Genomic DNA, 27,687 nt, shown 5'->3' with positions numbered 1-27,687 from the left:
CCCTACTCACCTCCTCGTCGCGTCTCACATGCGACGCAGACCCAGAGTCCTCCGCGGGACGCTCCTCCGGGACGGCAAGAGAACTGGTCCAAACTACGTTCCCTTTACCTCTGCGGCGACCCGTAGCGTAGGCGCCGGAGCCGCGGTGGCGCAGGCGCAACGTAAATGCGCCTGCTTACCGGGGGAGATGTTGCGGTTAGGCGTGCTCTGTCTGTGGCGGCGGAGACCTCTGGTGTTTGGGGTCCCAGCAAAGAACCTCGGCCTTAGAAAAGTTGCTTCCGGCGTCTCTCCCCCGGGCAGCACCTCGCCCAGAGCCCTAAATATCTTCGACCGGGATTTGAAGAGAAAACAGAAGAACTGGGCCGCCCGGCAGCCCGAACCCATGAAGTTTGACTATCTGAAGGAGGAGGTGAGTCCGCGCGGCAGCAGGAGAAGGGCGACGCCGAGCTCTGGCTCCGAGTCCGGGGGCTCCGGCCAAGCCCCAGCCGACCCCACATCACGTGTGACCTTGAGCAGCCGTTCTGCCTGAGCCTCTACTGTAATCCCTGAAGGGGTGGACCGGGATATTTGTAAGCTGTTCATTCACTCACTCACTCACTCACTCAGCAAATATCGCTTGAATTGTGTACATGTATGTCCTGGGCAGAGTAAGACCGCTATCCTCAGGGGGTTTCATTCTTATGCGAGTAGGTGAACAAGAAATGTAATTTCAGCCAAAGTAAGGTGAGGTACTAAAGCGAAGTGGGGTGAGGACTCCGATGGTCAGAGAAGGCCGCTCAGGCAGAGGACATGATGAGGCAAGCTGAGATCTGGAGAGAGTAGCCTTGTAATCAAAGGGAAGGACAAGTGTCCGTGAGGCGGGAAGGCCCTTGTTGAGGCCTCCAGTGAAGCTTCCGTGAAGAGGAGAGTGGAAGAGGAGGTCAGGCCGAGAGGACTCGGGTTATTAGGGCGGTAAGAGATGAGGACTTCGGATTTACTTGTCTAACTGAGCTGCCCATTCAGTATGGTGATCTCTGGCCCCATGTGGCTATTGAGCACTTGAAATGTGGCTAGTCCAACTGAGATGTGCTGTTAAGTGTAAAATACACTGGATTTCAGTGACTGAAAAAAGGATGCAAAATATTTCATTAATTTTTTTATCTTGACTACGTGTTGAAATTATAGTTTTGATATATTGGGTTAAGTAAAATATGTTAAAAATAATTTCTGCTGTTTCTTTTTACTATTTAAATGTGGCCATTAGAGGGGTGCCCGGGTTGCTCAGTCTGTCAGGCGTCTGACTTCGGCTCAGGTCATGATCTCATGGTTCATGGGTTCAAGCTCCACGTCAGGCTCTGTGCTGACAGCTCAGAGCCTGGAGCCTGCTTTGGATTCTGTGTATCCCTGTCTGTCTGCTCCCCTGCACCCCCACCCCCCTGCTAGCACTCTGCCTCTCTCAAAAATAAATAAACATTGGGGCGCCTGGGTGACTCGGTCGGTTGGGCGTCCGACTTCGGCTCGGGTCATGATCTCAGGGTCCGTGAGTTCGAGCCCCGCGTCGGGCTCTGTGCTGACCGCTCAGAGCCTGGAGCCTGTTTCAGCTTCTGTATCTCCTTCTCTCTCTGCCCGTCCCCTGTTCATGCTCTGTCTCTCTCTGTCTCAAAAATAAATAAACGTTAAAATTTAAAAAAATAAATAAATAAACATTAAAAAAATTTAATTTTTTTTAAGTGGCCACTAGAAAATTAAAAATTAAATATATGGCTTTCATTGCTTTTCTGTTGGTCAACTGCTCTAGAGGAATGCAAGCCTGTTGAGTGGTTTTAAGCAGTGAAGCGATGGGATCCGTTTTATGTTTAGGAAAATTAATTAAGATAAATTAAGGTCTCTGATTTGTGCTGGTTTAAAAGACCTCTTCCTATGTCCACGTGGACTAGAAACTATGGGTTTCTGCTGTCTGTATATGCAGCACCAAGTTCATCCTAAGGAAGTGTTTCTTTGGGGATGAAGCAAAATTGAAGTTAAGTATAATGAACTCTTTCAAGGAAAAGCAGGAAGCAGTTTTTGAGCTCCTTTGGACAGAACTCTGTGCAAGCCTGGCCTGACCAGGTGATTGACTCTGTTTCTTTTTAGGGTTCATAATGATATGTACTTAGAAGATGTATATTTCTAACCACTCTTCTCCAAGCAAAGCGTGTAGATTACAACTTGACCGAAGCCTTGTCAATGTACAGGACTAGAATAAATGAGATAAAGCGTATGAGAGTTCTTTTTAACATAAACAAAAAGTATTCATAGTGGGAATGATACACCAAGTGTACCCTGCTAGAAGACTTCTGCCGTACCTCTTTCCTTCCCCTTCTCCCCCCAAAAGCAAATACGCATATGTTCTGAACTTCCAAGTCCTAATAAAAACTCTGGGGTGTTTATGAAGGATTAGTGGAATGTGAGGAATATTAGCCTCCCACATCTTTATTCCTGCCAGATGAAGCTAGCGTAGCATAAGGAGGCACCGACCTTATGACCTCTTTTAGATTGGGGTGGGATTGGGGAGAATAGCAGGAAGTGCAGTCTCTTCAGGTTTGGTTGACTTTCTAATTTGCACATGTTGCTTAGAAAATTTACTTGTGTAGTAGTTCCACAGAATTTCTTAGTAGTTTTCAAGTAATAAAGTTTTTACATGATTGCTTATACATTGATCTGTAATAAACCCCAGCTAACAATATTTTTTCACTTTCATATGTCTCATGCTGGTTTCTGTGGACAATAATGTACCTGTTATGCTCCTGTTACTTCTTATCCTTGTGATCTTACAACCAAATACATATATATATACATGAATATTTAGTCTTGATTTCATTAAATTGACTTCTGAAGTAATTTGCCTCAATCTGTTTCCTAGGGTAATTTAATAATTATGTTCCTATTTATAATTTGTGGTCAGATTGAAAATGGGATAGGGAGAAGTACTTATCAGCATGTTGAAACATAAGTAACCTATGGATTGTTGAATGCTGGAAAAAGAGTGTTGCTTCTCTGTTATGCATACTCGATTTATATACATTGTTGCCGCTTGTAATCCTTCAGGTTGGAAGTCGGATTGCAGACCGCGTATATGACATAGCTAGGTAAGTGATGATTATCATAATAAAATACAATTTTTTGACTGGAAATTCAAGAGATTGAATGCTGAGAGCTTAATGTATGGAATGGCAGAATCTAGAGGAATTTATTACCAGGATTCTCAATGTTACACTCTAAGTCTCTCCTTTATATATGTACACACATACATATATTATATATATATATAATATATATATGATGTATATACATATATATAATATATAGGAGAACAACTTTTCTTTTTATTTCATTCTTGCAAAAAAAAAAAAAAAAAGCACAACTCCTAGCTTCTTTCTGAGCCTGAATGACTGATCCAATTTCATCTGGCCAAAAGCCACTAATGAAAACATTGCGCTTAAATTGTTGGTTAAATTACACCAACATGGGATGAATTTATTACATTTGTCTATAAAAGGAATTTTATAAAATCAAAAACAGTAATTTTTTAGAGATATTCTTGCTACTTAGAATCTTGGTATGAATTAACTTCATAAGGTAAGAAAAAATGCTTCATTGTTACAAATAGTTACCCCCATTTCATCTGTTTTATTAGGAAATGAAACAATAGTTCTCTACATTTGCTTGGATTTTAGGCCATTTATTAAAAATGAAACATTGAATTTTCTAAGTCAGTATGGATTGTACAGTCTTTGTATGTCTTAGTATGCCTTAGTACTGAGCAAAACATCGTTTACAGAGAGACTTGTGATTATGGCATGTCTTAAACTAACATTAACTCTTTAGAATTAAATCATTAAAAATACCAGTCTAAAAAAAAGTACCAGTGTAAATGGCCTTGAAGTAATGTTCTATTGTTACAAAGTATAGTTTATATTGTCCACCCTGATCTTTTGTTGATTTTTAAAAACTAGCCCCGCAGATTATTAAATGTCTTATTTGTGGTATCTGAGGTCCACTTAATACTGTTACAACTTATGATAATAATAGCAACTCATATCCAACATTTGTTGAGCATTTGTACTGTGCTAGATACTTTCCATGCCCCATTTCATAAAATTCTCTTGAGTGAGGTAGTAACTTTTCCATTTTATGGATGGGGAAACAGATTCAGTAAGATTAAGTCACTTGTCTATGGTCACAGAACCAGTAAATTGCTGGCCCAGAATTCTAAGTCACATCTTTCTCATCCCAAAGCTGTGCACTTCAACATGTCACACTGCCTGTGTTCACAGTCAAGATAGTGAGCATTTTGTAAATAAACAATTCTTTCTCACGCCAGTTCTCCAATTGTGTACTGGTGTTCTATATTTTTGACATAGGTTTTTGACAGAAATTGGAAAAGGACTCTTTTGGTTCCAATAGAAAATATGTTATTAATGGATGCCATTTTAAGTTTTCTTGTCACAAATTTTTCTTAAACCTGTGGATGGCCTACACTTAGATGTGTTAACTGGTGTGGTTTAGTATGACATTTATTTAGAGAAGACAACATAGCATAGGGGTAGTAGTTTGGGTTCAGGATTCAAACTAACTGAATTCAAGTTCTGACTGCTGCTTATTAGTTGAGTGACCTTGGGTTGAGTTACTTTGAGCACATAGCACATTGCTTTGAATCTGGTAAGATTTCAGTAAAAGTTAGCTACTATTTAGTTGGTGTTTTGTTTTGTGTTTAGCTTAACATATTAATAGTTCATGATATTTTACATGATGATTTCAAGTCACCTGTTGCCTCAACAAATTTGAGAAAAAGATAATTAGTAAGTTCTAAATAAGTATGCAGATATTTTCATGTTAATTTACATTAGCTTCTCTTCATTCTTTATTTAGATATATTATCAAATTAAAATACTCCTACCAAATTTGTTCTTTGAATTCATGTCTTGGAGCAGCCTCATGGAAAGCTGGTTAACTGTGGGGTCCTGTGAATGTCTGTACCAGACAGACTTGCTCTTTCAATATGTTCTCTGGTAGAAATAGCTTGTGAGGTGAGGCAGAAAAGGCAGATAATATAACTTTTTGAAAGTTGTATTCATTAATATGTTTTTATTTAAGAAAAATTACTTCTTAATAAACTGTTTTATGGACTGTTATTACAGACAAATCATAACTTCTGTGTCTACTTTTTAGAAAATTTTCCCTTGCTTTGGATGTTGGTTGTGGAAGAGGTTACATAGCACAGCATTTGAATAAGGTATATCTATTCAATGACTTAATTTACTTTAAGAAATAAAATTGGCTAATCTTAAAGTCTTCCTTAATTCAGCTTGTATCATATTTAGATTTTGATTATATCAAAATTGCCAAGTTTTTTTTTTTTAATGGCAAACCAATAGTTGTTTTGTGTCTCCTCTTAAGTATTTTTTTCTTAAAGTGGCTTTTCTTTTTTTTTTTTTTTAATCCATTTTATACAGTGATTCCTACCTATAGTTTAAGTCTATGTAAGATATGTTGCTCTTCATTCCCATTCTGTGCAGATGTTTTTGATACTTCAAATTAAAATCAGATCGACATTCATTTGGAAAATGTGATTGAACTAATTTTTTAGCTGGGAAAAATATTTTATCATTTGATTAGAAATCTTTGTGTATTTATAAGTAGCCATTATTAAGGCTTATACCATTTTATTTTGCATTTTCTAATTCAGAACATAAAGACATTTATTGTTTTAACCCCTGTATATATGATACTGTGTTGGACACCAATTAAAGTGGGCTTTCTGTGTAAAATCTACTTCGAAAAAGCATACACTTGGGCCGGGGTGGTGGGAGGGGGTTGTGAGAGGCTCCACAAACATAAACAGTGCTCAGGCCAGAAAACTTATTCATTGATTCTTCTTGTGTCCTCCCCTCCCACATTGAATCCATCAGCAAATTTTATTTGGATTTCAAAATATATCCCTAACTACTACTTCTTACCACTTTCACTATATTGGTCTACACTGCAGTAGCCCCTTAATGACCTCCCTGCTTCTACCTTTGCCCCCAGTAGTCTATTCTCACAGCAAAGTAATCCTTTTAAAGCACAGGTCAGTTCATTGCCAGTCTTCTGCTCAGAACTTTTGGCTTCTTATCTAACTCAGTAATAAGCCAGTCTTAATCCATAAGGCCCTCAGTGATCTGGCTCCCTAACATGTCCCTGACTTCATTTCCTTCCCCTCATTCCTTACTTTTCAGCAATCCTGACCTTCTCACTGACTCTCAAACTGGCCAGGGCTTTGCATTATAGTTGTTCTTGCATTCTTCCCTAAGATATCTGTGCGGCTTACTTCCTCGCCTCTTTCAGGTCTTTGCTTAAATTACCCCTCATCAAAAATTCCCTTCCTGACTATTCTATAAAATAAGGTCCCCATTCTCCGCTGGGTATTTGCCTTATTTGTTTCCACAGCACTTTTTAGCACCTGATGTGTTTGTTTATTTTGGTGTCTGTCTTCTCTTAGGGAATGTAAACTCCATAGACTTGCTTGTTTTTGGTCACTGCTAAATTCCCAGTACCTAGAATACACAATGAAGATTTATTAAATGAACATTACATGAATAAATGCAAAGTAACTTTGAAGTTATTCCCTCACTGACTGGAAAAAGTCAGGGGATGTGGTGGGGCAAGGAGCACAGGCTATTCCTGTTTTAGATTTGCTGAGTTTGAGGTAACAGTGGACTATATTAGTGTTAATGTCTGACAGGTAGTTGGAAATGTGTACTTGGAATTGGGGTGTTGAAGTTAAGAGCATTGCCTTGAACTTGGGCAGATAGGGATTTCAAATTTAGCTCTGCCACTTGGCAGTTGCACTTGGGTAGTCAGCAGTGGCCAGGTAATGATAGGGTATCCTTTCAAGTTGTGGGCAGGAGGTTCTTTAAGAAGGGGGTGTGCATGAAGTGGAAAGGATTGGCTTCTTTAACAGAGGAGGGGAGGACTACAACAGAGCTGGACTTCAGACAGGTCAAGTGAAATAGGACTTGAGAGGAGACACACTGTTGTAGTTGATTAGGTTGTTAGTAATCTTTATAAATAGCATGAGCAGGGAGAGTAGGAGTAGATTATCAAGAATTAAGGAGAAAGACATTGGTGAGAATTAGAGTTGCAGATTGCAGACAGAACAACCAGAAGGTAGTTAGAGGTGAGGAGATCTTTCCAGATTGGGAGGCTCATGACTGTTTTCGAGGTGAGGGAAAGAGACACAGAAGAGATAGATGAAAGATTTGATAGAGATGGTGATGGAGGGAGCAGGATCCTGTAGAAAAGAGCATAGTGGAAAGTGTTAATCTTAGGAAAGAAGTGGTGCAGTGCTTTTTCCTTTTGGAAAGAAGAGGGGAGACATGAAACAGGGAAAATGAAACCAGCGAACCCCTATACCCCCCCCCCCCCGCCCCCAAGTATCTGTGTTTATTTAGTCTTTTCTTTACTCTGTGTAAACTCTTTGAATGAACAGCTAAAAGAGGGAGGAAAACTATCCAGGACTTCTGTGGCCCAGGAGCGGGGACCAGTTCTCAGCACACATAAGTCTTAATCCTCTGGAGTAAACTCAGGATGTTGATTACTCACACCTGGATTATATATTTTATTAAGTATAGTTAAATGTGTTAAATATAGGCATGGTTGTTTAAATTTAAATCTGTGTAACTTACTATGTGTTATTAAAGCTAGTTGTGTACTATACTGGTTTTACTGCAGGAAAATACCCTTACAAAGCTAAAAATTTACCTACGAATTATCACTTTCTCCTTGAGCAATTTCAGTAGTTATTTTGTTTTGTTAGTAGGCTTTTGTTTTGTATTATCTAATTAATTTTATTCCATTGCAGGAAACTGTTGGAAAGTTCTTCCAAGTAGACATTGCAGAAAATGCGTTGGTAGGTAGCTTTCTAACACTATTGATTTCTGATCTCTTGGTTTTATTTTTAGTTCTTTATTTTTATTTCCTTCAAAATGAAAATAGCTTTATTGTTTTTTTTCTGATTATAAATATAACACATAAAAAAATTAGACAATGGAAGAAATATAAAGGAGAAGAAAATATCACCCCTGGTCCCCACCATTCAGGGACAACCACTGTTGACATTTGGGTCTCCACCTTTGCAGATGTATAGTTATCTCTACAATTTTATACAAATGATATAATGATAACATGCCGTGCTTTTCACAGGATATCATTCTTTTATATCAATGAATGATATACATACATACAAATTCCACCTTTTAAAATGACTAGATAGTATTCTAATATAAGAATATTCCATGGTTTATTTGGCTAAATTTCTATTGAAGGACAGTTACATTTCTAGTTTCTTAATAACCAACACTGGGAAGAACATCGTTATACAAAGAAACTTTGTACATTTGATTTATTTTTCTCTCTGGGAATAAATTCCTAGTAGTGGAATTTATGAACTCATCAATGTTCATCTTTAAAATTTTTATATACATCTCCAGACTGCCATTAGAAAGATATAATATTGTATGAAAGCACTTTTTTTCTCCTGTTTGGCAGCACTGAGCCAATGGATCCTGTCTTTGTCAGTTTAATAGGCAGAAAGTAGAATCTTACTGATATTTTTATTTGCACTTTGATTATGAATGCAGCCAACCAGCTGTTGATGTCTTTTGGCTATTGGTATTTCTTAATTTGTGAATTTGTAAGTAATTTTGTGATGTGCCTGTACCTGCATTGTTGCCTTAGCATGTTCTTATTGTGGGGAGTTTGTAAGGGTTTGTTTTTGGGGGATATTAATTTCATCATCTGTGTTGTAAATATTTCCCAAAGTGTGTTGTTTACATTGTTTATGGGTTTTTAGAAGTTTTTGATTCGTTTATCATCATGTAGATTAGTCTTTTCCTTTATAGTTTCTGGCTTTTGAGTTATGCTTGCTTAAAATATTTCCACCTAGAGTATGAAAATGTTCACCCCTATTTTTCGTCTATTACTTTTATGGCTTAAGTTATGCCACTGAAACTTTCAGCCTTCTGAGATTTGTTTTAGTGTGAGATAGGATCCTGTTTATGTTTTTCCAACTAGCCAGTTTGTGTCATTTAAGAAACACTTCTTGAGCTTCTCTGTGACTCTGGTTTTAAAAGGGATAGAAACTGCCAAATAAATATAACGTTGACTTAAATAATGATTGTGTTAGTAATTGACATTCTATATGAATGTGTTTATTTTTTAATCACTAGAAAAATACCTTAGAAATGGAAATCCCTACTGTCAGTGTTTTAGCTGATGAAGAGTTCCTTCCCTTCAGAGAAAATACATTTGACCTGGTAGTTAGCAGCTTAAGGTTGGTAATCTGTTTGTACTTCTTCAAAATGTATGTTTTAAATAGGTAATTCGTACTATAAAATTTTAATTGTTATGAGATAAGTAAAATAGCTAATAGAGCAAGTTTTTTTTTTTTTTTTTTATAATATTTATTTATTTTGAGGTGGGGAAGAGACGGAGAGAAAGGGAGAGAGAATCCCAAGTAGGCTCTGTGCTATTAGCGTGAAGCCAACACAGGGCTCAATCCCACAGTGAGGTCATGACCTGAGTGGAAATCAAAAGTTGGCTGCCCAACCTACTGAGCCATCCAGGCACCCCGGAGTAAATTCTTAATAACCTTTTTTAAAGTCACAAACCAGTTTTCTTGGTTTATAAACAATAAGATTTCTTTGGTAAAGAATTATAAATTATATACTCCCTAGTGGAGATAATATGATATAGTATCTTAACTTTTTTCTCCCCAACTTTTTTTAGCTTGCTAAAGCTAATCTATGATAAAAGGATTTTCCTTCCTAATACACGTTACTTAGTATCAATATTAATGGAGGCAGGAGTTGTAAAGAATATACTGGCTCCAATATTCAAACGTTAGAGCCCTTACAAACTCATTCTGGCAAATAGGGAAAAGCTAGTATTTCCTTTAACATCAGTTTTTCTTCCACACAGAAATATTGTCCCGAAGGTTATTTTTTTCCATTTGTGCTTCCTACTGTGGCCCTCCACATTTATTACATAAATATATAAATACTTATTGAATAGATTATAATATACTAGGCTCTGAGCTAGATTCTTTTGGGGAATACAAAAATGAACCCAGACAGAGATCCTGCCCTCAAAGAACTCAGAGTCTAATAGAGAAATTAAATCTTCCTTTTTTTTTAAGACTTTTTTTTTTTTTTTTTTTTTCTCAGTAATCTCTGTACCTCCTGGGGGGCTTGAACTCACAGATGCTCCACCAACTGAGCCAGCCGGGTGCCCCCAAAATAAAATATTCTTACTTCCCCTGCCTTGTTTTATAGTCATATTTTCTTTCAAAGATTCAACATGCTCTTCATGTCAGCACAGCCCTTTTGATAGCTGTTTTTAGGGTGACCAGTCACCCAAGACTTTTCCAGTGTTAACACTGGAAAGGCTTATGTCCCAGGAATCTCTCAGCCCCAGACAAATTGGGAGAGTTGCACTCTTGCTGTTTTCTTCAGTGAGTTTATAATCTCTTCCCTGCTTCTTAAGATATGCTAAACAAATTTAGAAAACTATTTGCGATCTATCATGAAATGAAAAATATTACAGAGAATGTTGGTCTAAGGAAAACAGCCCTGGGCAGGGAGTCTGAATGTGAGTTTTAGCTCCTCTGCTTGCTGTTTGCTAGTGCCTAATTCCATTGCTTTCAGTTTCCCCATAAGTATGATAGACCTTATGATATGGTATGACCTTCTTAATTTTTAAAGTATCTAATAATTGTTAGACAACATTATGAAAGATAAATGTGAGCTTAACACAGTATGGTTTGAAATGGGCATTCAGTGCTATCCTGGAAGTCAGCATAAGAGGATGCCACCTTAGTCAAGATAGTGTGACCATACTCTACAGAGACTGATTCTTGCCATCACATATCACCACACACTAGGAGACGGTGAATAGAGGCAAAAGAAAATGGAAGAGATTTCCTAAATTAAGTTTTAAATACTTTATAGTATTATAGTACTGTCACATTTTCTAGTGTGACAGAAGGAAGGTTTTCCCCTGGGACTATTCTTTGCTTTAAAACTTACATGAAAATAATCAGTGAATTTTGATATGCAGTTTCAGACTTCAAAATTAACACCTTTTTTTGTGGTTTTTCTTTATATGAGTTATAATTACACTAATTATATGAATTAAGCTAAAGCAAATATGTTTTCATATTCTAGTTTACACTGGGTGAATGACCTTCCTAGAGCACTTGAACAGGTAAGAAACTTAATGTTGACTCCAATAGGCTGTGTTATTATTAGAAACTTCTAAATATTTCTGTTTTTACTAGAAACTTCCAGATGTTTTCCATTTTATACTTCTGATGATTGGAAATGAAAGTAAATCAAGTATTTATTATCTTCTATGGGCCAAATACACCTGATGCCCTTTGGCATATTGAGAAGTACATTGGGTGAGCACCTGGGTGTCTCACTCGGTTAAGCGTCTGACTCTTGATTTCTGCTTAGGTTGTGATCTTGCGGTTCGTGAAATCAAGCCCCATATTGGGCTCTGGGCTGACAGCGCAGAGCCTGCTTGGGATTCTCTCTGTCTCTCTTTCTGTCTCTCTGTCTCTCTGTCTCTCTCTCTCTCTCCCCTCTCCCCTGCTCATGCTGTCTCTCAGAATAGAATGAAATGAAATGAAATGATGAAGAAGTACACTGGGTGACTCCCCCTTGCCTAGGAATTCAATGAATCTAATTATGAAGTGTTTTAAATATTTACAAAAGCTTATATATTGTCCAAAATAACTTTGAATAGTATTGACATCACATTGATATAAGACATTTTCTGTGTGGGTTCCTTTTCTTAATTGTCTGTAAGTTTTTTCTGTGGGTAGGAACCTATTTGTTTTTATTTATATCTTCCCTATACCTTACACTTAGAGAGTGTGAGGTACATTTGTTGCTTGGCATTTATCAGTGAACTGGTGAGTAAAGAGCATTGTGTTCAGAGGAGGGAAATCACTGGGCCATGGAGTAGCCGAGGAAAGTTTCAGGAAGAGGGAATTACTTGAGCAGGGCCTTGGAGCATAGGTCAGATTTGGGGTGGGAAGGCAGAATCACAGGATGGGGGGAGGTAGAACAGCCTCACGAGGATGAAAGGACAGAGAGGGAGCCTTTTTGGAGATTAGTTTAGTACTGGGAAATGAGGTATGTTGGGACCAAATTTAGGAAGACTTGGGTAACAGATTAAGGAATTTAGAGTTCATTCCTTATGCAGTTCAGAGCCACTGGAGAATTTTGAAGAGGAAAATAACATAATTAAAAGGTTGATGGGCAGGATAACTTCCATATCGTAAGCACATACTGTTTGCCAATCACTGTGCCTTGTTTTATATTTGTTAAATAAATAACTCTGTAAGATGTTTTCATTTTGCTAGTTGGAAAACTGATGCCAGAAGTTGGTTCAATTAAAGAGGCTTCTTCTGTCATCCAGGCATGAGAGAAACTAAAGCTAGGTGGCAGTAGCAGGAATTAACAGGAATAGAGACTATTTGGGACTCCTGTAAAGGAGGAGTCAACTATTTGGCTGGTTGTATCTGAAGATCCAACCTTAAAGTTTTGAATCTGGATGCCTGGGAAAATGATTAGTAAAAGTAGGGGAAGGATTGGTAATGATCAGATAAAGAGAATGGAAAATAGTAATTGACAGAAATAGGCAGTTGGAGAGGGGAGTGGGTTTGAGAATAAGTGTTATGTATTTGTTGGTTGTGTTGGGAGGGTGAGTGCCAAGAGACAAATGTCCATGGCACAGGCAGATGAAAATGAGTTTAGCACATTTCTGGGAAGATGTCCAGTCTAAAGATAGTGATTGGGAAGTCATCCATGTGAAATCCATGGGAATTGATAAGCCCTCTGAAGTAGAGAGAAGCTGCAGGGAGCTGAGGAGGGAATCTTTGATACTTGCTAGGTGACAAGAGAAGGAAGCAACACCAAAGGGGCAGAGGGTAAGAAAGCAAAGATTTTACAGTTGGTTTACTTGTATACTGTTTTGTAATTGTTTCATGATATATTAAATATAAATTTAAGATGGGTACTTTGATTAGCAGAGCCTACTGTGATTTTTGGGTTTACTTCAGAATCAACCCTTTTCTGTAATGTTCCTCATTGTTGAGAATAGAGTCAAATCTATTTATGGATGGTAATTCTAAGAGTCAGTGAGTAAACATTTGTGGTTCTGGAATCCATTCCAACCACTGTTTTGCTTAAGTTATCAATTAAAAGTTGTTTTTGTTTCAAAGCTGGAAAATGAGTTAGTTACTTCTCATTACAGGAAACTAATATTTGACTAGGTTAATGTTGTGAATCATAAAACTTTCTGTTTAAATTAGCTTTTTTGCATAATAGGCTATTCCAACTTAGTGGTTTAAAACAACAGTTTACTTAGTTCATGATCTGGTGGGCTTGGAATTTGGGTTGGCCTTAGTTAGGAAATACTTCTGGGTCTGGCCAGGCTTACGCATGTGTCTGTGATCAGCTGCTAGATTGTCCTGAAGCTGGCTGGTCAAGAATGGCCATAGCTGGAATGCCTGACTGAGATCTGCTCCTCCTATCTCTTATCCCTTACCAGGCTAGCTCATTCAGGCTTGTTTATGACATGGTGGCAACACAGGGAATCCTGTAAGGCCATCTCAGACCTTGGTGTGACACTGGCATACTGTCAGTTGCACTGCATTCTTTTGGCCACAGCAAGTCATGAGGCTGTCCCAGATACAGGGAGAGGGGAAGTAGACTTTGTCTTTTGATGGGAGTTGTTACAAAGTGACATTTAAAGGGCACAGATAGAGGTTTGTGATTTTCGCAATCTATTGCACTTTAAACTTTTTTTCTTTCAGTATTTTTATGATTATAAAAGTAACTGTGGGGTGCCTGAGTGGTTCAGTCGGTTAAGTACCCAACTCTTGATTTCGTCTCAGGTCATGATCTCACAGTTTGTGGAACCGACCCTGAGTCAGGCTCTGTACTGACAGCACTGAGCCTGCTTAGGATTCTCCCCTTCTCTTTCTGCTCCTCTCCCACATGTGTGCTCACTCACGTGCTCTCTCTCTGAAAATAAGTAAATAAACTTAAAATAGTTACAAAAGTAATATATGTCTATTAGAAAAGTTGAAAACAGAACATATTTTGTAGGTATTAATGCTATCAACTAATTATTAATATCAATAGGTATTAATACTACCAATAAATTATTGTCTATCTTTACAGTAATATTATACTACAGTGCTTCTCTGACCTGGATGCCTTAGATATTATTTATTAACTTTTCTGATTAAATAAGAATGGTAATCGTAAAAATATTGATTCAGACACCATGTATTTATTCTTTTAACGTATTTTTATCCTTTTAATAATTTTTTATATAAAATTTTGAGTAGTTTTGTTGTCTTGTGTTTATTACAGATTCATTATGTTTTAAAACCAGATGGAGTGTTTATTGGTGCAATGTTTGGAGGCGACACACTCTATGAACTTCGGTGTTCGTTACAGTTAGCAGAAACAGAAAGGGAAGGAGGATTTTCTCCACATGTTTCTCCTTTCACTGCTGTCAATGACCTAGGACATCTGCTTGGGAGAGCTGGCTTTAATACACTGACTGTGGTAACTATCTAGAGAGTTGATTAATTCTCATTATCCCATTAATCACACAGTTCAGAAAGAACTTCTCATCTTAAAGATAGAAAATTATAGGTATTGATGGTATTATGGAAAGGTTTTGGCATTTTTTCTCTTTTTAAATTTAGTTTATATAAACATATCTTGACTGACACAGGTACAAACATAAAATTTTTAGTACTTGTTACCTGAATAAATAAAATAGCTCAAAAAAACCCGAACCTCAGTTAACAAGGAGGTTATTTTCTAAGACCTGTTATTCCAGTGCATTAGAATCTTCAGATCTAGAGTAACGTGTAATATGAGGGAACATTTTAGGTGATTGGGAAAAGGGGAGGTACAGGAGCACTTACAGTGTTGCATCTCCCACTAGCCCTCAACTGAAATAGTGCCACACAAGGCAGAAATGAAGGTATCTTTATTCATGATCCAGGGTAGAGAATGTAGGAAAGGGGGCTGTACTCCATTAGGGCTGGAGAGATCTGGAAAGAGGACCTGTAGGCTGTTAGAAGAAATACGGAGTCAGCACAGTACAGTGATGCTACAGGGCATTGGTGTCTGACAGTTATAATTTGGTTCCTTACTTTGCCCCGTTACTAGGTAGGGGAATCAGGGGGTGGGGGGGTTACTTCACGTCTCTGAACATTCATTATTTTTTTAAAAATTCAAATGTTTCTCACCTGAGGTTGGATGTTAGTATTAAGATAAAGGGTGTGAAGTGCCTTGACCATAGTAGATGCTAAGTAAATATTTGCTCCCGCCTTCCTCTCTCCCCCACCCATACTCCTTGCACTTTGCCATCCTAGGCTTCCAACTAGGAGTCATGTGGAAAGACAGTGGTTGCCCCCTTCCAGCTCCTTTCATTAGCAGAGTCATTCTAAAGGATGTCATTGCTGCCTCCAGATATCGGTTGAGTAGACTTGTTATGATTTTCCTAACTGCTCAGGTCTAGGCACATCTCTTTCCTGGAGGAAATAGGAATTTCTTGACAAAGATTTCTCATTGATGATAGATTTAAGATTGAAATAACTGTTTAAGGAGATTTAATGTGAATATTTTTCATAAAATCAACCAACCAAAAATAGATTGCCCTGTCCTTCCTTTCTTTGGTAGAAAGCATGGGGCATTAGACCAGTAGGGTCTCTGAAGTTGGAAAGGCACTTCAAGGGAAGGGAAGAGACAGTACATTAGGAAATGACAGCAACTTTCAGGATTTCACAGCTGTACAGCTGTGTCTTATGTAAACTGTTAATGGCCTGAGTCAGAAGATACTGCATTCTGAAATGTTGGCAGCTGGAAATGGGATAGCTCTGCCTCATGTGAGGGTTCTGCTTTGTAATTAAAGCAAACACTGGCAATTGTACATAGAGGGATCACTGTATATTTTTTAATTATGTAAGTAGTAATACATACATTTTAAACATTAAACTGTACAGATAAAGTGATAGTCTGTCATTTGCCCTTAATCTCCCAAATCTTAGCTCTCTCCTGAGAGTAACAGTTTTCAAAATTTTGGTCCTAGGACCTCGCTACACACTTAAAATTATTGAGGACCTTAAAGAGTTTTTGTTATGTGGGTTATATCTATCAATATTAACCATATTAGAAATGGAAACTGAATTTTGGTATTTAATAATATGTTTAAAACTAACAATAGTCTGCCTATTATATGTTATCATAAATAACTTGTGTTTTGTTGGGGGAGAAAGAAACTATTTTCCCAAAGAAAATAAATTAGAAGAATATCATTGCTTTTCATTTTTACAAATTTCTTTAACGTATGGCATGATAAAAGAGCACTAGATTCTCATATCTGCTTCTGCAGTCATGAGACTGTCTATTAGAATGTCACATATCATGTAACTTACGAAGAATCTGTTGTACTCGTGAGAGGCTGAGAGGTGAAAAAGCCAAATAGCATCTTAGTATTATTTTAAGAAAAATTCTGACTTTGTGGGCCCCCAAAAGTGTGCTGCCTTGTGGTTTTGTATGGTTGTAAAGTGGATTGTGTATTTTAGAAAGATTTCTACCAGAAATGTTTAACCTAGCATTAAAGCATTTAAAATCCTACACTTCTGTTAATTGGGAAATCTATTACGGAAATACCCTCTATATTCTTCTCTGAAAAATGAGCTGAATAACTCAAACACTAAGATAATACAAAAGTACTGGTGTGGAATCTTCTTTATGGTTTATAAAATTAAGAGAGTTGCTGATTTAATAATCTATCCAAATTTGTTCCTTGAGAAACATACACTGTCTCTAATGTGCGGTATTAACATTATATCATAATTCATTTTCTAAAAATCCCATCCCCCAAAGCTTTTATATATAATCAGCTACACAGTTTTATATTGCATACAACATTAGGTATATTATTTTTACACTGTGATGGATTTTTATTTTCAAGTTAAATCAGTATTGCCTGTTTACCTTTATATGACTTTCTTAGTGAATTATTTTCAGAGTTAGTTGACATTCTGAATGAGGCTCATTTCCTTTTAGAGTTGCCAGTTTAATATATTATAATAATATATTAGGAGAAAACTACAGATATGGTCCATCTTAATTTGAATAAGGACTTTGACAAAGCTATTGTATTCTTTTGATTGAGATGGAGATAATGCTTTTAGTTTCATTGAAAGATTGTTTTCAAAGGATATTGCTTAATGGCTAGGTATCAGGCTGGAAGGAATTTTTTTTTAAATCTTATGATCTCATAAAATAGTTTCTCAATGTAGAAAAATATAGAGAAGAAATTGACTACCCAGAGATGGTGTTATTAAAAAGTGCACATACAACATGATTATGCATATGTTAGCAAGAAAAAGGAAGTAAAAAAAATGTATAAAGAGAATGAGATAAACACAGCAGGTCTAAAGTGGAAAGAAGTCTCCTTTTCCTGACTTCAGATACTTGGTCACTCACCCCAAAGATGATCTTTGTTGTCTTGTATACACTTTCAGAACAATTTTTCATCATAGGCCACAATACAATTATGTCATTTAAACCTACACATGCAACCATATGTACACTCTGTTGGGGCACCTGGGTGGCTCATTTGGTTAAGTGTCTGGCTTTAGCTCAGGTCATGATCTCACGGTTTTTGAGTTCAAGCCCTGCGTCGGGCTCTGTGCTAACAGCTCAGAGCCTGGAGTGTGCTTCAGATTCTGTGTCTCCCTCTCTCTCTTTGCCTCTCCCCTACTTGCCCTTTCTTTCTCAAAAATAAATAAACATTAAAAAAAAATAAATTATACACTCTGTTGCTTTTTTTCCTATAAGCACTCTTTGAGGTTTTTTAGTCAATAGTGTATCTTACGAGATCTCCCCCTACATATATCCACCATATCTACCCCTTTTTTTCTTTTTTTACCAACTGTATAGTATTTCATTAAATACATACAATTTATATAGCCAGTTCTCTATTAATAGACATTTAGATTGTTTCCAGTTTTTTGTTTTGTTTTGTTGCTATTTCAAACAATGCAGCAGTGAATATCCTTTCACATAATCTTGGCATATCTCCAGGTTAATTTCTGGCAATGGAATTGCTGGGTCAGAGATCTGTACATTGAAATTTTGACAGATAGGGTCAAATGATTCTCTAAAAGTAACATCAATTTATATGCCCCATCAACAGTATATGTGAACTCTTGCTTGTACTTTGTTTTCTATTTCTGAGGTTTAAAAAAATGTTCTTTTGTTTTGCATTTCTCTAGGAATTAGAGTGGATGTTTTTGATAAGTGTTCTTTTGGGCTGTGTACTTAATTCTGTGTAATGTTAAAGTCCAAAATTGGCAGGAATAATTAACACATTAAATAGAATGACAAAACACAAAAAATGACACTCCAAAGTGATTAGTGCAAATAAGTTGAAGTTTGAGATATATGCTGCGTTATGATACTAAACTTGAAAAAAAAAAAAAAAAAAAAAAGCATGAGTCCTGTATTTGGGGGCTAATTCCCAATATAGACAAACTCCTATACCTTCATGCTTACACAGATTTTTATCACATTACAGCCCTGTGCTGATTGGGCAGCCCATCTCTATCCCATGGTTGTGCCATCTGGCTCTTGCATCTTCTGAGGTTACCCAGCAAAGGGATGGCTTGGAAAAGGATCATTAGTTCTCTATTACCTTGCTCTCTTCTTTGACCAGAAAAAAATGTCTTTCAGGGTCTGGGAAGTATCAAGGAGCACCGGACATTTGGGGAACATCAATACTCTCTGCCACTGTACCAGTCAGTAGTAAACTTGTGTATCAAGCTTCAGAAAGAATGGGACATAATGTCCCAGAAGTCCATTTGAGAAATAAACTTTGTGTCAGTGGTGTGCCTGACATTCAAGTGAGCCATTGCAGTATGACTGCATTGCTAGAGGTAGATTGAAGACATCTTGAGAGATGACCCTATTTGGCTTGATTCTGGTGCCACATTTTAGGAGATTGATATTGACTACGTATAGAGCAATGTAGTAAGGATGTGTAAAGATCTATAAATCTATAAATTTTGTCCAGAGGACTAACCCCTCCCCCTAAAAAATTACAATGTCCTAGAAGTTTTCAGAAACTTGAAGAGGGCGATGGTTTGCAGATACAAAACACTTTTTCTGTGTTGTTCCCAGGGAGAGACCTGGAACCAGTTGATGGAGTGTTAGGAAAATTTCTCTTAGAATAGTGACGGATTATTCTGTAATTTGACCTTTTCATAAAACAAGCATAAACCAGATGACATCTGTGAAGAATATTGTAAAAAAAAGTTTCTGTTTACCATGAAACATTGTTCTGGGTAATTTCTATGACCTGTTTTTAAATCTGGGTTTAGTGATATATGTCAAATGAATATTCCTTTTTCTTTTTAAATAGGATACTGATGAAATTCAAGTTAACTATCCTGGGATGTTTGAATTGATGGAAGATTTACAAGGTAAAGGCACTTTAAAGAATGTTTAGATTCCATTTGAGAGTCATATTTCGAGAAGAGACTCTTGACGGGCACAGGGGCTAACCACTAGGGATAGATTGGTGAGGAGAAAGCAGACTATCTTCATGGAGCTTATAAAATAAAATGGGTGAGGCAGACATCACACAACTGCCATGAATATAAATGTTAAACTAGAATTCTGGTAAGAGCCACAAATTGGGGTGCAGAGTGCTATGACTGCCTATAAAATGATGGTGGGACTTTCTCGAAGCGTACACCTGAGGCTGGTAGAGCATATCGGTGATTTTCTCCAGCAACAGTTGGCAGCCTGGATCCAGGCACAAGAAAGCGGGTAGTTGGGTTAGTGTACGAGTGGGATTTGTCAGAAGGGTAAGTCCTTGTCTGAGAGAGTCAATGAAGTCTTGTCTGAGGAAGTGGTGTTGTGCTCTAGAAAATGAAAATGAGTTAACTAGGTGGAGAGGGGCACGGCAGTAGGTCACAGGCTGGGAGAACAACGTGTACAAAGACTCTGGGGCAAGAAAGAGCATGGCAAGTACTGAAAGGGTATTTGGCTAGAGTACAGGGAATGAAAAGAGAATTAAATAATGAAATTGGTGAGTAAATGGGGGCCTTACATTCCCTGTTGAGATGATTTATTTGTCTTTATCTTAAAATGCCCCTTGAGGCATTTAAAAAAATTTTTTTTTGTTTATTTATTTATTTTGAGAGAGACAGCACAGCAGGGGAGGGGCAGAAACAAGGAGAGGCAGAATCCCAAGCAGACTCTGTGCTGTCAGCACAGAATCTGACGTGGGGCTTGAACTCACGAACCCTGAGATCATGACCTGAGCCAAGATCAAGAGTCGGATGCTTAACCAACTAAGCCACCCAGGCACCCCTTGAGACATTTTAATGGAGGGGAGGTAAAGGGAAGTCATGATACCAGATTTGCATTTTGAAAGAAAATGGACTGGCAGATAAACTGGTTGAGAGAGACTCATTGCTATAAAGATTATTAAGAAATGATGGTGGATGTGCCTGGGTGGCCCAGTGAGTTATGCGTCTGACTCTTGATTTTGGCTCAGTTTATGATCTCACGGTTTGTGAGATGACAGCATGGAGTCTGCTTGGGATTGTCTCTCTCCTCTCTGCCCCTCCCCCTGCTCACATGTGCTCTCTCTCTCTCTCCCCCCCTCAAAATAAATATTAAAAAAAATAGAAATGATGGTGATTTGGACTAAGGTGGTAGCAGTGGAGATTGAGAGAAGTAAATGGATTCTAGAGATAATTAGGAGGTAAATTTGACAGTCCTTGCTGATGGATTACATGTGGGTGAGTGGAGAGAGCTATTTCAAATACAACTGCTGAGTTTCTGGCTCACATAACCAGAGAGATGGTGCCCTTTCCTTGATAGAGGAAACAGTAGAAGACCAAGTATGGGCAGGGACACCTCTTAAGTTCACACGTGACTATTTTGGGTTTGAAGTGCTTGTGAAATATCTAAGAGGAGATGTCAAGTAGGTGGTTGGTGTGTGGATATGTGGTTTAGAGGAGGCAATTGCCTGGTTAAAATATGAGTCATTTGTGAATTGGTGGTATTTGAAGCACTTGCCTGGGATGAGGCCATGAAGTGAGAAGAGAACACAGCCAGATGCTCATCCTTCAGGAACCTAATGTACAGTGACTACAGAAGAGGGACATGTCTGGACATGTTACAGATGTGATGGCAGAGGCAGAGTAATGGAGAACCATTAGTGGGGGAGTGGACTAAAATATCTTAAAGACCATGGTACGGGTGATTATTAGCAATGAAGTCACCCAGGGTCATGGCAGGATTTGGGGTACAGACAGGAGCTGAACCAGGTGCCAAACCCTCAGATTACTGAGGAGAAGGACTGGGAGTCTGACGTCTGACAGCAAGCAAGAGTGGGAAAGAGGGATGGCTAAATAGTGCGGGTCTCAGCAGGGCAACGGTTTTTTTTTTTTTTTTTTTTTTTTTTTTTTTTTTTTTTAAATTTTTTTTTTAATGTTTATTTATTTTTGAGACAGAGAGAGACAGAGCATGAACGGGGGAGGGTCACAGAGAGAAGGAGACACAGAATCCGAAACAGGCTCCAGGCTCTGAGCTGTCAGCACAGAGCCCGACGCGGGGCCCGAACCCACGAACCGCGAGATCATGACCTGAGCCGAAGTCGGACGCTCAACCGACTGAGCCACCCAGGCGCCCCAGGGCAACGGTTTTTAACAAGTTAGAGGGGTAATGGCCTGGAGGAGGCTTTGAGGAGCAACAAGGATACAAACCCTATCTCTGCATCCCCAAATAGATAAGGTAGGCAGACATACATATCTGCCACTGAGGGTGCTTCTGGAGAACTGCTTTTCACCAAGGAAAGCTTCAACTTGCCTAAGAAATTGTGAGCTTTGGCTTTTTATTACACAATCGGCATAGGCAGTTTTGATGAATGAGAGAAGCTGAAGCAATTAAAAACTTTTAATCTTTGAAACCAGAACTCTGCTTACCTACGGGCACTTTAATCCAATCCTGAAAAATGAGAAGATGATTTAAGCAAGAGAATTGTAAGGATAAGTAGCTTGCAATTGTTTACAGATTTATAGTTGTTCTGACATGTTGTTGCAGTTCTCTCAGTAGTCCTCTGCTAACTAGTGTATCCCTAGATTATAAGTGAGGAATATTAGTCCCAAGGGGACACTTGTCTGTTAGTGGCAGAATTAGATGCCAGACTCTTGCTCTGGCACTCTCTTACCTGACTCTACTACTGCTTTTGTCTACCCATTTGTAACACAGTTCATTTTACCCATCATCCAGCCTCCTCTGGGAATGGGACTTCTGATGGCTTTACAAGGGGAAAGATATGTAGCTGAAAACTTACTATTAGAGTCACTCTTCATTCATTATAATTTAATACAGGGATTGGTAGCCTATAGCATGCATGCCTAAGATGACAGGGGACCAGTATAAATCACACATCCCCTCCCAAGCACTGCCCCAAGCACTTGGCTCCCCATGATGTAATCATGGGGCTCCTTCATCTCAAAGGCTTGAATGTTGGTGGTGGGCTGATGATGTATCATTCAGACTCTAATGATAAAAATATTTCTCAAATGCAGCATTTACTTTTATTCTGCTATATAATAAATACTGTGCTCACTATTCATTTTAAGAGAGAAGCAAGAGAGACTAGAAATTAGATGTATCAGTTGGAAAAGGTTACTGCCCACTGATTTAAAAATACAGAAGTTACTCTGTGCTGGGTGTGGTTCTGTGAGGTTTTCTGATATCCTAATTTTACAGATTGGTAAATGGAGACATTGTGAAGTTAAGTATCTTGTCTGTGGTCACACGGGATCTGGAATCCAAAGTCCAATACTGCCTACTTGATCTGCGTGCATTTTTTTTCCATTAAATCTAGCATAGTAAAATGCTCTCATCTCAACTGTATAGTTACTCATATTTTTATTCACTATCCAGACAAGGACTAGAACATTTCCAGCCCTCTCAGAAGGTTGTCCGATGCTGCTACCCAGTTGATAGTCACTGCTTTCCCCCAGAGTTTTAAATAGGTCGTATATTTTGAGGACCTCTTGCCTAATATTTACCTTAAGAGGCTTTTGCCAGTGCTGCTTTAATTTTTGCTGTACAGTCTTGTACATAAATCGTATATTTTAATCTTTGAGTCTCTTATCCTTAGGAGGATTAAGAAGTATTATCCAAAGATAACTTGTAAAAGTGATATTTAACAAAGTAGATATGAACGTTAACTGGTTGATACTATGTTCATTCACTTACCATTTACTGAACATCTACCATGTGCCAGCTATTGAGTCAGTGATGAAAATACATAGTTCCTTATCTCGGGGAGACTGTGCTCTGGTAGAGACACAGATAGAGAGACAGACCTAGGCATTTAACTATAAAATGAGACCATTGTGTTTTAAAGTATGGAAAAATGGAATCCCTAAATCTGCTTAGGGAGTCAGGGGTACTTTTGTAGAAGAGACAGGACCTAAGCTAAAATGAGTTTGCCAGGAGAGTGGATGGGTGGGTGCAGGTTTGGGCATTTGGGGCATCGCCTTCCAGGCCACGGAAATGGTCTGTGTAAAATGGAAATGCAAGAGGAAAACACACTTCCTTCACTTTCCTAATTAAGAAACTCCACAGTAATTCTGTTTTGCTTGAATATGTAGAATGGAGAGATGATGGGAAATGATGAAGAATAGTCCACCAGAGGCTTCTAGATTTTATCAGGTGAGCCTGGTAGTGTGTGGGGAGAATTTCATGCAGAGGAGAGACCATCAGATCAGTGTGTTAAAAAGCTCATCTTCCAGGGACGCCTGGGTGGCTCAGTCGGTTAAACGTCCAACTTCGGCTCAGGTTATGATCTCACAGTTCACGAGTTCGAGCCGCATGTCGGGCTCTGTGCTGACAGCTCAGAGCCTGGGGACTGCTTCGGATTCTCTGTCTCCCTCTCTCTCTGCCCCTCGCCCACTCACACTGTCTCTCTCTCTCTCTCTCTCTCTCTCTCTCTCTCTCTCTCTTTTGTCTTTCTCTCTCTCAAAAATAAATAAACATTAAAAAATTTAAAAAGCTCACCCTCCAGCCTTGTTTATAAGGCATACTCTATGAGGAAGGTAAGACTAGAGCTAGCATGGTTCATCTCTCTTGTTACACATGAGAAATTAAATAACTTGCCCCAGGTGATACATTGTAAATGCTAGAGCCAGGGTTTAAGTCCAGTGTAGCAGCCTCAGATCCCAAAATCTCAACCACTCTGCCTTTAAAAGGTCAGAGGCAGCTGAGATGGGAAGGAGAGTGGTCCAGGAATGAAGGGAGGAGGTGGGGAGCTTGGGTGACTACTTCCAGGTGTGCCACTTTGCCTACTGGAAGATGGTGTTACCTTCAAATTCGTTTTCGATATTTTATATTGTTGCATTTTTTTGAAGGTTGTAGTATTTCTCATTTAAGCTGCTGTTATTATTAATTCACAGAAAAAAGTCCAGAATGTTGACCTAATTTTACAAAACAAGTTGTGTATCAGCTGATGAATGCATGAAAAGTTTTGGAGGCTTTCACAGTAGTTTTAAGGTAAGTTCAGTTTTTGTTGTGTTTTTTAAGACAATACTCCTAAAGCATAAAAAATTTGATTTTTATGCAAGCAGTTGAACTTAACCTTAAAAACACTGTGAGAGTCTTAAACACCTGCTTCCTGGATTTTTCTGTTGTCCCAAAGCACAGAGCTGGTCAGAAGTCCCTAAAAGTGTTTCCCAGGTGGTCTACCATGACACATTGAAGTGCTAGCATTCCATTTTGAAGATGATAAAACTGAGTTTAATTAGAGTTAAGTAACTTTGCCCAAGATCCCTTAAGGCTCAGAACTGGGATGATGATCTTACAGTCTAGACTTTCTGCCCCGCATCACTGAACTGCTTCCTCTAGGAGAAAGGAAGGTGGGTATGGTGGTTTACTTGTCTCGTGAGGCAGGGGGCGCTGCCCTGGAAGCAGAGTTGCTATGTTATGCAGTAGTACTCTCGAATTTCCATATCAGAACATTGTGCATAATAATGTTAGTGTGTGTAATACCAATTATTTAGAAGGCATTTTAGAATTTCTAGCATATTAAGTATTTTTCTCCTTCCTTGGCCCCTCCGTTGTAGTATATTAAGTATTTGCATTAAATAAACCTGATTTCCACTGGCATTACCTACATATAATGTGTAAGTCACAGCACTGGGAAGGTGAACAGAAGTGAAAGCAGCACAGCCATCAGCAGCAATAGACCCTCCCAGTCCATCTCCCAGTTTACCTCTGGTCACTTGATCTGGCTGATAGAATGTGAGAATGTTTTTAAATTAGATTATGTAATGGGTCTATGATGTTAGCCCTAGAAGCCTTTAGAGATCATCTACTATGGCCACCTTGAAGACCCAAAGCAATTGGTCTAAGATCTTCTAGCTGCTTTGTGACGGAGTAACATCCACTTTTTGCTTCATGATGATTAATCTGTTAGTTTGTATGTTCTTCTTCATGAATTGGGGCTGTTGTACTGACAGGGCACTGGACATTGCTTTTAGTATCAGAGATTCATTACTTTAAGAAATAGAGGAACCTTTTGGGATTGGAGAGAAGAAAAAGGTTCATTTATTACAGCTGATATGTTGATTGTTTTTAATAAGGCCATTGAAAACTTGGAAGATTATTATTATTTTTAACCTTTAAAAATAGCTGATATTGGGGCGCCTGGGTGGCGCAGTCGGTTAAGCGTCCGACTTCAGCCAGGTCACGATCTCGCGGTCCGTGAGTTCGAGCCCCGCGTCAGGCTCTGGGCTGATGGCTCGGAGCCTGGAGCCTGTTTCCGATTCTGTGTCTCCCTCTCTGTCTGCCCCTCCCCCGTTCATGCTCTGTCTCTCTCTGTCCCAAAAATAAATAAAAAACGTTGAAAAAAAAAAAAAAAATTTAAAAAAAAAAAAAAATAGCTGATATTGGGAATTTTATTTTATTTTTGTGAAAGTAGAAAAACAAGTAACTGATTTGTGATTGCATAGTATATAGAAAATAAACATGAAGTATTTTTACTTTTGAAATTTGTGTTGATTTTGTGGACTAGTTTAAAATGTGGCCTTTCAAATTAATTTTGTTTAAATACGTGCATAAAAAATCAAATATACAGCATTAATTGTTAATGAACAGTACAAGAGTATTAATCCTAGCTTTTAGCTATCAACTTGAAGGAAAGAAATCTAAATTTTGAAACATTAAGAAAAGTGACCCTGAAAAGAATGCACATAAGTTTTTCCTACACCTTGTAGTTCTAGTACTATCTAATGAGTCTCAAAGCCCTCTCCCAAGTTTCATGGTCAGGCAGACATCTGTGGCTTAGAAGGAGTGAGCCATTGTAGCAGTCAGTGCCCTGTCCTCCTCTGAAGAGCAGCTAAAAGGGGCATAAAATGTGGCATCTTTGAATACATACTTGCCAATTCCTGGTGACTCACCTGGAGGGCCAGTTGCCTTACTCTTGCCCAGCTGGCCCGCTTTAGACCACTGCTGGCAAGTAAAGCATGCTTATGGGGCCTTCCTCCTGAAAGTTGACTTCTTCACTGGTTTTACTATCCATAAGCTTCAAGTACTTTGTTTGGCCTTAGAGTCTCTAAGAAGCCTAGCTATAGTCTGTTTTAGAGAATGGGGATGGGTATGGTGATGGGCGAGAAGAGGTTAAATGTGTGTTGTGAGTGGCTCATGCTTTTGGCGGCATTATCTAAAACTGTCTGTAGTGTATTTTTAGGTATGGGTGAGAGTAACTGTGCTTGGAATAGAAAAGCCCTGCTGCACCGAGACACGATGCTGGCGGCTGCAGCGGTGTATGGAGGTAAGGGAGCTGAGCATCCTTTCCCCCCGTGCCTCACTGGGGAACCCATGCCCTGCCATGTTTGCCCCTTCGAGTTGCCAGTGCTTTTTCCTTTCCTGTAAAGGCCTCGTCAGATTTCTCGTCCTTCCTTTCAGAACACAGATCCTGTAGTTCCATATCCTTTTTCCAAACAGCCCTTACTGTGTTCATAACTGTCAGCTTCTCAGTGTTGAGGATTTTTCACATGAAGCATTTTCAGCGTCTTCCCAGTATCCCAGTATCCATTTCTCTTTGAAAGACACGACCTTTCATTGAGCAGATTTTCTTTTCCTACTTCCATTTTTTCAGATTTTAATATTATTTGTCTTTATAGAAATGTACAGAAATGAGGATGGTTCAGTACCTGCCACGTATCAAATCTATTACATGATAGGATGGAAATACCATGATTCACAGGTAATGTTATTAAGATAAATCACTTTTCTTAGTGGGTTCATGTTTCTATTTAGTTTCAATTTTTTATTTACATAGGGTGGGGGATTTAAAAAAAAATACATGATGGTATTAAGGGATTTAATTTAGAGCTCTGTATTTATCTATTTCTAATATCTTTAATCTTTCATTATTTTCAGGCCCAACCAGCTGAAAGAGGTTCAGCAACTGTGTCATTTGGAGAGCTGGGAAAAATAAATAATCTTATGTCACAGGAGAAAAAATCACAATAAATATTTTATCCAGTGTTAA

General features: G+C 38.4%; 2 protein-coding genes across 10 annotated transcripts in view; one reads left to right on the top strand and one right to left on the bottom strand.

Moving 5' to 3' along the window:
* The window catches only part of ESF1 (ESF1 nucleolar pre-rRNA processing protein homolog), a 65,047-nt gene extending 64,932 nt beyond the window's left edge, over positions 1–115 (bottom strand). The window contains exon 1 of the mRNA XM_058684848.1: positions 11–115. The gene's annotated coding sequence lies outside the window, so the exon portion shown is untranslated. The remainder of the gene's footprint in view (positions 1–10) is intronic.
* NDUFAF5 (NADH:ubiquinone oxidoreductase complex assembly factor 5) lies at positions 17–27,687 on the top strand. Of its 9 annotated transcripts, XM_058684850.1 has the most exons (11): positions 17–409; positions 3,067–3,107; positions 5,191–5,254; positions 7,862–7,909; positions 9,228–9,331; positions 11,223–11,262; positions 14,448–14,645; positions 19,525–19,585; positions 26,881–26,964; positions 27,317–27,399; positions 27,576–27,687. In XM_058684850.1, exons 1-11 carry the CDS (start codon positions 29–31, stop codon positions 27,666–27,668), a joined length of 1,197 nt encoding a protein of 398 aa, XP_058540833.1. In that variant the 5' UTR covers positions 17–28; the 3' UTR covers positions 27,669–27,687. The 9 variants fall into 9 exon arrangements, 7 of the variants coding, with proteins under 7 accessions (XP_058540833.1, XP_058540834.1, XP_058540836.1 ...); XR_009248814.1 differs by lacking the exons at positions 27,317–27,399; positions 27,576–27,687 and adding an exon at positions 24,590–24,686; XR_009248815.1 differs by lacking the exons at positions 27,317–27,399; positions 27,576–27,687 and adding an exon at positions 24,590–24,686 and having other exon boundaries at positions 26,870–26,964.

Source organism: Neofelis nebulosa, chromosome 9 (genome assembly GCF_028018385.1).
Source record: "Neofelis nebulosa isolate mNeoNeb1 chromosome 9, mNeoNeb1.pri, whole genome shotgun sequence".
Lineage (NCBI taxonomy): Eukaryota > Metazoa > Chordata > Mammalia > Carnivora > Felidae > Neofelis > Neofelis nebulosa.
Note: the sequence above shows the minus strand (reverse complement) of the source record. Positions and strands in the feature narration are given on the sequence as shown.